This window comes from Somniosus microcephalus, chromosome 1 (genome assembly GCF_052327205.1).
Source record: "Somniosus microcephalus isolate GS21.2 chromosome 1, FLI_Smic_1.0, whole genome shotgun sequence".
NCBI classification, from domain to species: Eukaryota; Metazoa; Chordata; class Chondrichthyes; order Squaliformes; family Somniosidae; genus Somniosus; species Somniosus microcephalus.
This window is the reverse complement of record NC_140987.1, coordinates 224894431-224907056: the sequence shown is the minus strand read 5'-3', so window position 1 is coordinate 224907056 and position 12626 is coordinate 224894431. Positions and strand designations below refer to the sequence as shown.

Below are 12626 nucleotides of genomic sequence, written 5' to 3'. Positions count from 1 at the left end.
CTTTCCACATACGTGGTCCAGTCTTCTACCTCGTTGTCGAAAGCAGTGATACTGCCACTTTTCGGCATCTTGGGTGATTTAAAATGGCGCCTCCCGCGCTTTTGCTTCTTCCCCAATGGAATAAAATGGCGCCTCCCACGCTTTTGCTTCTTCCCCAACGGGATAAAATGGCGCCTCCCGCGCTTTTGCTTCTTCCCCTTACTGCCACGCTGCTCCTAGCGTTCTACGGGGTAATGGCAGCGACCCGCAGCTTCGGCGCGTCTCGCTTTCCTTCCCCCCTATTTAGTTTCTCTCCGCTGTCCTGTTCTCGAGCACCGACCGCGCCCTGTGCGCTCCACCCTCTCTCTCTTGTTTTCTTTTCCCGGCGACGCTGCACGGCCCGATTTGTAGAGCCGCTCGATCGAGCTTGAGCCCGCCGCAGTCCGGAAGGGTCAGCGCGCTACCTGCTACCAGCACGATTCGCTGGAACCACAGTCTCTCCCGCAATTCTCCAAACACCGATGGATTCTTTGGGCGGTTGCCCTCGGTCGACGCCCGTTGCTCAGACTACGACCTTCCAGGACCTTCCTTTCAGGCAAGATCCCCGTGAGATGATGCCACACTGCAGGTGAGTTCGAACTTACTCGTCGCCACTGTAAAGTCCGCGCCTCAATAATACACGGACTTCGGGAGAACAGTTTAACAGGTACTTTACTGAACAAGAGGCAGCTTGAAACTGAAACTACAGAAGCCTGCTAGGGCCTTTTATGCAGGGGTGGTCACTGCCGGTACTGCAGTCTAAGACCAGTTATTCCCTTAAAGGTACATACACAACAGACACGATTTACCTTTAACAAATCCAGGCTGTCTTTCCTTGATTAAACCATGCCTTTCCATGTTTATTTTGTCCCTGATAATGGTTTCCAATAACTTCCCCACAACCAATGTTAGGCTGACTGGCCTGTAGTTTCCTGGTTTACCCCTCTCCCCTTTCTTGAATAGTGGTATAATAGTGGTAATGGAACTGGTTTTGGCATTACTCACCTTATGTAACTTTCCCCAACCGAGTGGTTATGGTGCTGGACTAACAGTCTAGAGTTCTTGAGTTGAAAATCCCTGCATCTCGTATCCCCCCCTGCATCAAATCAAATTCAATTCATCTGTTGGTAGGAAAAATAACCAACTGGATTTATATAGTGTCTTTCACGACCACAGGATTTCCCAAAGTGTTTTATAGCCAATTAAATATTTTTGAAGTGTAGTCACTATTGTAATGTAGGAAACGTGGCAGCCAATTTGCACACAGCAAGATCTCAAAAACAGCAATGAAATAAATGACCAGATAATTTGTGTTAGGTGTTGGTGGAGGGATAAATGTTAACAAGGAAACCCAAAGTACTCCCCTGCTCTTCTTCGAAATAATGCCATGGGATCTTTTACGTCCACCAGAGAGGGCAGGCAGGGCCTCGGTTTAACATGTCATCAGCACCTCTGACAGTGCAGCACTCCCTGAATACTGCACTGAAGTGTCTAGATTATGTGCTTAAGTCTCTGGAGTGGGTCTTGAACTCACAACCTTCTGCCTAAATACAGGAATGACCAAATGGACTTTGCAATGATCTTCCACAGTGGATACTGAACGAGCAATACAATGTCCATCAAGCACACTGCTCCATAAAATATATAACTAAATGCTAATGCATGGCAACAGCCAAATGTAGGAACAATCCCCCCACAGTTTTCAAGCTTTGTATTAATAAAAACCAAATAAGAAATTTCCCTTTTTCTTTCTTCACAGAGGAACTGAGGAAGAGTTTAAAATTTACACTGGAAAATGAAATTTTCAAAAGGATTAGTGTTGGCTTTTGGTGGTATTCTGATTTTTGCATCGATAGCAACTATTGTTCTGGCAACATTTCTGACAAAAGGTAAGAAGAAAGTCTATCAGATAATGCATACTTCACGCCTGTCAGTCTTGAGGGATTTGAAATTTAAAGTGAATCAGGTAATAGCATGTATTTGGGCTCAACAACAATATGCATTTGTATAGTGCTTTTAACTTAGTAAAACATCCCAAGGTGCTTCACAGGCATGTAATTGGACAAAAATTGACACCGAGTCAAGGAAGGAGATATTAGGATGGGTGACTAAATGCTTGGTTAAAGAAGCACGTATTAAGAAGGGTCTTAAAGGAGGAGAGAGAAGTGAAGAGGTTAAGGGGGGGAATTCTAGAGTTTAGGGCCTAGATGGCTGAAGGCACGGCCACTAATGGTGGGGCGAATGGACTGGGGCTGCATGAGGGGCCAAAGTTTGAGGAATGCAGAGTTCCCGGAGTGTTGTAGGGCTGGAGGAGGTTACAGAGATAAGGAGGGTGAGGCCATGGAGTGATTTGAACATTAAATTAGACATTTTTAAATTGAGGCGTTGGTGGACCAGGGCCATCGTAGGTCAGTGAGCACAGGGGTGATTGGTGAATGGGACTTGGCATAGGTTAGGATACAAGCAGCAGAATATATATGCATTCAAGTTTATGGAGAGTGGAAGATGGGAGCTGGCCAGGAGAGCATTGGAACAGTTGGTTCTGGAGCTAACAAAAGCATGGATGAGGGTTCCAGCAGCGAATAAGCTGAGGAAGGGGTGGACATGGGTAATCTTACATAGGTGGAAGTCGGCAGTCTTTGTGATGGAGAGAATATGGGGTCAGAAGCTCAGCTCAGGCCATCAAATTAGATCCATAATTAAACTCTAGAGCTTGCAATGTGATCCTCACATTCTACTGTTCTCAATCAAGCTGCTCCATTGAATGATCTCATTAGGTGGATATATAATGTGAAGTACTCCAATATCTGGTTATGCTCTTCTATCATCTCTCACAAACTCTTGGAGAGGATATAAGCTTGTCATCTGATAAGTGATCTTCTCCAGCATCTAATCTCTCTCTCTCTATTGCAAGGTTCCTTGCCTCTTCTTTACTGATTTTATTATGGATTATTATTCTGCTGAACTGCCTTCTCTCATTCCTCCTATGGAAAAATATGGGTTAATAAATGAAAGCCAGCACGGATTTGTTAAAGGCAAATTGTGTTTGACTAACCTGATTAAGTTCTTTGATGAAGTAACAGAGAGGGTTGATGGATTTTCAAAAGGTGCTTGATAAAGTACCACATAATAGACTTGTTAGAAAAATTGAAGCCGAAGGGATTAAAGGAGCAGTGACTGCATGGATACAAAATTGGCTAAGGGACAGAAAGCAGAGAGTAGTGGGGAACAGTTGTTTTTCAGACTGGAGGAAAGTATACAGTGGTGTCCCCAGGGGTCAGTATTCGGGCCACTGCTCTATTTGACATATTAATGACCTGGACTTGGGTATACAGTGTACAATTTCAAAGTTTGCAGATGACTTGAAACTGGGAAATGTAGTAAACAGTGAGGAGGCTTGTAACATACTTCAGGAGGACATAGACAGACTGGTGAAATGGGCAGACACATGGCGGATGAAATTTAACGCAGAGAAGTGTGAAGTGATTAATTTGGTAGGAAGAGTGTGGCGAGACAATATAAACTAAATGAAACAATTTTAAAGGGTTCAGGAACAGAGAGATATGGGGGTGTACTTACACAAACCTTCGAACATGGCAGGACAAGTTGAGAAGGCTGTTAAAAAAGCATATCCGATCCTTGGCTTTATAAATAGAGGCATAGAGTACAAAAGCAACAAGTTATGCTGAACCTTTATAAAACACTGGATAGACCCTAGCTGGAGTATTGGCCCAGAAATTCGGGTCGGAGGCTTCCCGCGGGTGCAAGCCTCCAATCTGCACTTACCTAGCGCGCCGGCCGTTGTGCTGTGGGCCCGCGTGGGATTCCGATCCTGGGCCTGCTCCAACTGCCGGCGCGCAGTGCTTGTGTATCCCAGGGGTGCAGTTAGTTCGAAGCGTCCCCTGGGATCACGTGGGTCATGGAGAGCCAATGGTAGCAGGGAATCTGTATTCATAGATTTGACAGGAAGACCTGTCAAATCTATGAATAAAATTCAGCCCCAAAACATAACTAAAACTTCAAATAATTTTTTTTTTAAATCACATTTTTAAAATAACTATAAATTACATAAAATAACTATTTTAAACAATAATTTAAATTTTTGAAAAATTAATTACAGTTTCTAACGGGGCTAAAAATAAACTTACCTTTCTTTAAAGTATTTAAAAATAATAAACCTGTGGAAAAAATGTTTTAATTTAACTTAATTCACCACTTACCTTGTTAAAAGCAGGCCTTGCGACTGCTTTTTACAAGCGTAGCTCCTGGAGACTTACCCTCCCGGAGAAACCTGCAAAAAAAACGGAAGTTCCAGGCGTACGCGCTGCCTCTCCGCTGCACGCGTTCGACCTGTGAACCCCTTCCTTTAAGGGAACGGAAGTTCCGGTTTCCCGCGCATGCGCAGTGCATGCACGAAACCGGCACTTTCGTTGGGCCTACGCATGAGTACCCAGCGCGTACTCACCCGTGGGGACCCAAATTTCTGGCCCATGGGGGAGAAATTCGGTATCGCCCCGTTTGGGGCACAATTATCGGCCAGGCACAAAGTTTAGCGCCTGGTGCTAATTATTGCCTCCGACCACAAACTTGGCTTCTATTGCCCCTGGAGGTGATTGTAGCGCTAAATTAGGCATTACACACCTCTCTTAAGGCACTAACGCCAAGGAGCGAGCTGCTATCTCAGAGTGCTGGCGAAGCTCATGTGATGTCAGTCAGCAATGGAACACAGACACACTGGTGCCGGACAGTTCTTAAAGGGGAGGGTCGATCTTACTCTCCAGCCACACCCTGCTCATTGCAGCCTTGAATCTCAGCCTGGAGAGACCTGTACATCAAATCTGCTGGAAAGAACAATGGAGAGGCCCAGGGAAAGAGCTCAGAGTGTAGCTCCCATAGTCTCTTCTAAATCGATGCACGGAAGGTCAAATCAAAATGAACCTGCAAAGTGCTGCTCAGTACCCAAAACACCTTCATACAGCGTTGAATCTCTCCAGAAGTCTCAGTCTCTCTCTCAGAATGCATGGTGCAAAAATGTCGCCGACAAAAAAAGGCAGGAAGCAGTCACCTTTAAATAGCACTCCCCCAGTCCCTTCCTGACTGCAAAACGTTCCCCTCAACCTGTCATTGCTAGCGGTAGGTGGAAAGACAGGGGGCGCCACTCAATACCTGGTCCAGAGCGCTACCGGGGCGCTGCACACTCAACTGACGTCACGATCTGTGGGCGCAGGAGATCGTGGCGGTAGTGTTTAGTGCCGCTGCAAAAATGTCTGGTCAATTTCGCGAGCGGCGCAAACATTGCCGTGCCCGGGTGCTAGTTGCTTTGTGCCCCATTAGGACCCTCTTAGGTGCTAACGGGAGGCGCAAAGCAACCGAATTTTTCCCCTGACTCTAAGCTCAAAATACATAATTCTACACATCTTCCTCCTATCTGACAGATCACTGTTTAAATTGAAGCTCATCCCACTCAAATTCTTTCTTCTGAGTCCTGAAAACTGTGGAGCTCTTTGCCTCTCTCACTCTTCCCTCGCAAGTCCTGGAGTGGGACTCCGACCAGTAAACTTCTGACCCAGATGCAAGAGTACGAACTAAGACAAGCTGGCACACACTGGGTGCCAAAAGGGGAAAAATTGCTTCATTCTCCAACCTGATCAGTATAAAAGTTCACAAAGAGCCAGATTACCCAGCCTTCTTGTTTAGTATTGCATTTCGTAGATTTTTATAAGGAATAAACACTAAATAACACAAATTGCAGTAAGTTTAAACTTTTAAAACTGAGATGCAAATTTTATTTTCTTAATCTATCAGATTATTTTTCCTTCACTCCTGTTAATGTTGTAAAATCAAAGTCTAGGAGACATGATTCATGTGTTCTTTTTCAATTAATTGGTCTGTCAGTTGAGACGATAAACCAAGAACCCATCTGCCCTCTCAAGGGAAAGCAAGGGAGTTCTCCCCAGTGCCCTGGCCAATATTTATCTCTCAACCAACATCACTAAAACAAATTAATTGGTTATTTATCTCATTGCTTTTTATGGAACCTTGCTGTGCACAAATTGGCTGCTGCATTTCCTTACATTACAACAATTACTACACTTCAAAATTAATTGGCTGAGATGTGCTTTGGGACATTCCAAGGTCATGAAAGGCTCTATATAAATGAAAGTTCTTTTAATTAATCAGTCAAATTTTCACATTAAAAATGAGAAAGGAATGAAGTAAAGAAAGCTGATCTTCTGCTCTGTTTCTCTGTTGTTTGTTTTCAGTGCAGTTACAATAAACTTATGCAAATCGAATCCCTTTATCTTCCAGGTGATTTAACAGGGCAGGCTTTAGAATCTCCAGTAACAAACCAGACTTCAGCAAATGCAAGTAAGTTGAAGCTATTTTATTTGGGGCAGAATACAAGTTGTTCATTCATCACCTCTGTGCTCGTTGACTTACACTGGCTCATGGTCCACCAACGCCTTGATTTTGAAAGTCTCATCCTCAGGTTCAAATCCCTCCATGGCCTCGCCCCCTCCCTATCTCTGTAAACTCTCCTAACCCTACAACCCTCCGAGAACTGTGCGCCCCCACTTCCTTTGCCCCACCATTGCCAGCAATGCCTTCAGCCATCTAGGCCCTAATTCCCTCCTAATACCTCTTTGTCTTTCTACCACACTCTCCTCTTATAAGATGCTCTTTAAAACCCACCTCTTTTGGTCACCTGGCCTAATGGAAACCTGTTTTTGGCTTGGTATCAATTTGTGTCTGATTATGCTTCTGTGAAGTGCCTGGGGATGTTAAAGACGCTATATAAATGCAAGTTGCTGTTGTTTATGATAGCTAACTAATGCATTTCGACACTGACCCTTTGGCTATGATTCATGCTAACTCAGTCAAGGATCCTATATGAATAATGGCCACTTGTGCACAGTACGGGAGAGTAACAGGCACCCATGGAACTGAAGGGAGGTAGTACCTTCAGAGGGGGGAGTGGGTGTGTGGGGGGACGACACTTGGGAGAACAAAGACAATGAGATAAAAGAATGCAGTCTCCCAAATACTGCTGAACTTTCACAAAAAGAAAGCATGGATTAAGAAAAGGCTATTGGACCATCAGGATTGCTCTTTTCACCAATTAAGTACCACCAACCCAGTAATAGACTTTACCGCATTAACTTAAGCTGTTGAGGAAAATTTCAGCATAAGTACTCTTTGATCCACAAACAAAACTCCAGCACATGTGCCCATCCTCACTTTTCCGCACTCCCCCACCCTCCCCAGCTTAATAGTGAAGTAACATTGAGTGTTTGTTACTGTATGTAACATTCCCATTAGTAAAGCCTTGTACAGAGTTAGCCTTTCAATGTAAAAACAATCTGTACAAACAGCAAGCTAGACTTTACAGGGCAGATTTTCTGAGTCTACACGGGTGTCCAAGTACCTTGCACTCCACGAGCATGCATTGAAAAAAGGACCTGCAATTTTTCAATACATGCTAACGCTGTGCATAGGTTCAGAAAATCTATTCTTAACATGTGCTAATTTTACTTGTGTCTTGTGAATGCTTATATAAAATCCTTTCAGATGAGTGTATTGGACACTAAACAGTTCTGCTTTTATACAGCTTGTGGCTCCAGACCTGCAATATCCAGTAGGATTGTTGGTGGGACAGACTCGGCGAACGGGGAATGGCCTTGGCAGGTTAGCCTCCAGATCGGATCACATGTCTGTGGTGCTTCCATCATCTCTGACAGATGGCTCATCTCTGCAGCTCACTGCTTTCAGAAGTAATTATTGAAGTTCTAATTTATACATGCATTCATTTTACAAATTTTCTGCAAAACGGTAATTGGCCTTACTTCTGATGGGGTTCTCCCTGTCTCATACCATTATTTTGGCAGATCATTTGTGGAAAAACTGTAAATGGGAGAAAACGGACGTTTGTACCATTTCTCTGGCAGTTCCGCCAATCTCCCGTTGAAGTTGGAGCAGGAAACCAGGAGAGCCCCCTGTGGTATTTCTGGGTCAACATGCCTATAAGTCTTTTTGGTGGGGTCATCGACGGTCTGGTCCAGATAAACAGAGACAATGGGCTAGTCAGATTCAGGAAAACTACTTTGCAATGGTTTTCCCAGTGAGGGCTTTGAGCACATGGAAATGTTAACTAAAATGCAGCTGCTACACGACTAACCTGCATGTTCATCATGGAATGTTAACACACTGATGAGAAAAAGGAAAATACTTTGGAAATGTGTCTTTAAGCCCTCCAATGTACTTCTTACCATGGCCAACCCATTCATTTCCATTTGCAAGTGTCTCACTTCTGCTCAAAAAGATCAAAACTAAGATTGGGAAGCTGGCATGGAAATTTTTTTGCAAATACATAAGAACATAAAGTATGGTACACTGTTCTGTTTTAGTGTCCTAATATCCTAACCACATAAATGAATGCTTGCTAACATTTTAGCAGCCAGAGCTAGGTCTTGCTCTTGGTCTCAGTCTAGAACTTCATTTTTTTCTCTACATAGATTTTTAGAATTATTAGAAGTTTACAGCACAGAAGGAGGTAATTCAGCCCATTGTGTCTTTGCCAGCTCTTTGTTACAGCAATCCTAAAATAAACCCAGGGCCTTACATTCTCCCCATATCATCTTCTGTTTCAAATATTTATCCAATTTTCTCTTATAAGAAGCAATGTTCGCTATCTCAACCGTTCCCTGTGGCCAAGCATTCCATGCTCCAGCTACCTGCTGTGTAAAGTAGACTCCTCAGTCTCTTACTGGCAAAGTTAAATTGATGAATCCTCAGTGCTGACCCCTCAACCAGAGAAAATGATCCTTTCCTATTCACTCCATCAAAACCTTTCATAATTTTGAAAAACTATTAAATCTCCTCTTAGCCTTCTTTGCTCCGGTGGAAATAAGTCCAGTATCTCAAGTCTCCTAGTTTCCCATCCCCGGCATCATCCTGGCAAATCTACACTATACATTCTCTATGACTTTAATGTCCTTTCTGTAATGGAGCATCCTGAAATGCACACCGTACTCTAACCGTGTGACTTAACCAATGCTTTGTATAAATTTATTGTGACTTTTTTACTTTTATATTTTATGCTTCGATTTATAGAACCCAAAGTGCTGTTGGCTTTTGTGGGAGATAGGCTTAATCCCGGAAAAATGGCATTATCTGTCCGCACCCACATCTTCAGAAAATTACGTATTTGAACCGCGAGTCATCTCTGTTCTTTCACACCCTTCATTGTTTTTCCATTCAGTGTATACAGTACTCCATTCCTTGTTTTCCTTGTATTACCTGTTTGCCCATTCTGCCTATCTTGTCATGCGGAAGTCTATTATCGTCCTCTCTGCTGTTTGCCAAACCCCCCACTTGTAAGCGTTTTTTGATCCTAGCCCAATTGCTAGACAGACGGTTCAAATCGCCCCCACCTTACGAAAGTTCTATACCCGGGAATTATTATTTAGAGTGTAAATGAAATAAGTCACGGACAGGAATGCTTCGGTGAAAAATCAAACTTATATTTATTTGGTCTAACATACACTGGCTAAAACATGCACTACTAAACAAAATCACTGGGGTCGATTTTAACTCAGCCGTGAGGCGGGCTTTGAGGCGTGTGGGGGGTTAAAATCGCAAAAACTGGGGGTCGGGACCCCCCCGCCTGGGTCCCGACCCGAGCCATTTTAACCCAGGCGTGTCTGATGGTCCCGAATCAGTCCCGCCTCCAACAGGCGGGACTGGTCTTTAAGGCCCTTAATCAGCAATAATTGGCCTTTATAATGCCATTTTAACAGGTCCTTGCATCTTTAACCCTTTTCCCACGTAAAACACACCTGGTGGGGATCACGCCTGTGAAACCTGGCGGGAGCACTATTGGCTTGCTGACTATCAGCTGCAGGTCAACCATTAAAGAGGAGATTTGATCAGTCATCATTTGCAGGTGGCAGGACTTTGTTGTTTCAGGCCTGGGGCAACTTTTACCAGGCTTAACCACACCTGTGGAAGGTTGGAGCCTCACACACATCTCCAGTGTGACCTCCTGGGAAACCCCTCTCGCCACCCTCACTCAGCGCTTCCTCAGCAGAGGCATATGCCAGAAGCATGGGAGCCATTTTTCTCCTTCCCTTCTTGGCATTAGAGGAGCTCGAGCACCAGGCGTGGCAGCAACAGAACCAGGAACAACAGCAGCACCAGCAACAGCAGCAGCAACAGGAGCGCCAGGCTGCTGCTCACCCACCTGAAGCTGCACAGGTCAGAAGGGGCCAGCGCTTGGAAGTGGCTTGAGAGCACCTTGCTGCACATCAGGGGGCCATGGGGACCCGTATCTGCACTGGCAGTCCTACTCAGAAGGACTTCCATGAAGGTCTGACTTCTCTGTTCAATAGATGCCCATCGCTCCTCAAGAGATGTCATTCTATTATGAACACTCACCATGTTTTCCATACCCTGGCGACTTATTTCCTCCATGGAGGTTGCCATCCTTTCCATGGTGATGTGTTCATGCGCCAATGACTCCACAAAGGCTCTGCTCATGTTCGCTATGGACTCCTCCATTCGCTCCACACTCAAATCGACCCTGGAGACAAAACTTGCCAGAGACTCCTGCATCTGTTCCTGGAGTTCCAGCCCCACTGATCTTATGGATGGACCCAGAGGCAGAGGGTCGACATGCAGCTGAGCCGAGCTGGCAGAGTCCTGCGCAATCCGACTAGCACTCTCCACTGCTGTCCTTGTCTCCACAATCTGCTGATGCGCACTTGTGAGCTGTGATATACCAGGTGACAACACTACTCTATGTCCCGAAGGTCCCACCAAGGTGTGAGTGTCTGCGCTGGTGCTGGGTGCGCTGAATTCTGCTGACGCTGCGCCCTCAGAGGTTGCAGATTCCTCTGAGGTGTCTGGAAGCTCAGGCTCTTCCTCCTGGACAGTGGGGACGGGGGCTCTCGATGGTCCTGTGGGGGAGTAAAGGAAAGAGTTAGAGATGTGAGGTCAAGGTTACATGCACATTGCATATTGCAGATGATCATAGGTCCATCTGTTATAGCTTCAGAATCATTATCAGCGGCTCATGCAATGTCAATGAGAGAGATGGAAAACTATTCTGTCACCAGCTTGCTGTGATGCACCCGTTTGTCCGTCCCCCACTTGAGCCTCATCGTCCAGTCGTACGATCTCCAGGACCGCCTCCTCCCAGGGGGTGAGGTGGGCTACTGATGGTGGCCCTCCCCCTGTCCTCACTCATTCTCTTTTATTGTGAGCTCTCTTTTCCTGCAATGAGGGAGACAAGTGGAGTTTGAGTGAGAATGAAGGAGTGAGTGTAGAGAATCCATAGCATAGATGCTTAGAAGGAGACAAAGATGGAGTGAGGTGGCAAGACCAAGGGCCCTCCCTGTGTGTTGTCAGTTGTTTTCATAGCATCAGAGTGATAGGGAGTGTGAGGGCTGCATAGTTGAAAAGTTAGGTGAATGTGAGCATAGAGAGAGAGGGAATGGGTAAGGGTGCATGGATGTCAGTGTCAAGTAGGATGTGGAGGAAGAGGTTGCTAAAGCTGAGTGCTGGTGAGGAGAGGCAATGGAGATCAGATTGTGAGTGATGGGAACTTCATACTCACTTTTCCAGTGTGCTGAAGGTCATGAAATCTCTTCCTGCACTGTATCCAGGTTCTGCAGGTAGCCGATAAGGAGTTGACCTCCTCTGCCACTTGCAGCCACGCAGCCTTTGTCTGCTGGGGAGGCATCTTCCTCCCTGTTGAAGGGAAAAGCACCTCCTTGTGAGCTCTTGCTCCCTCCACTAAAGCCTGCAGGGCAACGTTGTTCTGCTTCAGCTCAGTGTATCAGCAAATGCCAAAAGGTTGGCAGCCTGCAGAAGAAGCAAGGCTTGTTGCAGACCCTAAATGCAGCAGCAATAATGACATCATATTATTCGATTTTCTGACTCGCTAGGCGGGCTCAACAAAGTCAATCAAGTGAAAATACATGGGTTGGCCACAACTCAATGGAGGCGGGACTACAACCCCAAAAGTTGTAGTCCCGCCTCCTACACGCCTCCAGCATCAAAATCCAGCCCAGAGACTTTGCGATCTCTTCACATTTTTCTTTTTCCTCATGGTAGCGTAAGAATTATCAGTTGTGTCGCTAAAGAGCCTCCTAAATGGGATATGGTAGCATAGTGGTTATGTTACTAGATGAGTAATCCAGAGCCCTAGACTAATGAGCTGGAGGTGTGAGTTCAAATCCCAGCAGCTGGGGAATTTAAATTCAACTAATTAAATAAATCTGGAATTAAAAAAATACAAGTATTAGAAATGGTAACCATTAGGTTACCAGATTGTTGTAAAAGCCAATCTGGTTCACTAATGTCCTTTAGGGAAGGTAATCTGCCACCCTTACCCTGACCCTTAATTGCCCTCTGAAATGGCCTAGCAAGCCACTTATTCAAGGAGGTGGCTCACCACTACCTTCTCAAGGGCAATTATGGATGGGTAATAAATGCTGGCAATGCCCACATCCTGTGAATGAATTAAAAAAATAAATACCAGGATCTTTCATTTGGTGTTAGAAATAATCACTAATTCTAACACAAAACTCAAGTTCATCTATGTCGTT

The 12626-nt window shown here is 45.0% G+C and overlaps 1 protein-coding gene across 1 annotated transcript in view; it reads left to right on the top strand.

Moving 5' to 3' along the window:
- Positions 1-1793: 1793 nt before the first annotated feature.
- The window catches only part of LOC147124642 (transmembrane protease serine 11C-like), a 62010-nt gene continuing 51177 nt past the window's right edge, over positions 1794-12626 (top strand). The window contains exons 1-3 of the mRNA XM_085982952.1: positions 1794-1907; positions 6328-6387; positions 7628-7790. Coding sequence (XP_085839078.1) covers positions 1814-1907; positions 6328-6387; positions 7628-7790 — 317 coding nt within the window. The 5' untranslated portion in view covers positions 1794-1813. The remainder of the gene's footprint in view (positions 1908-6327; positions 6388-7627; positions 7791-12626) is intronic.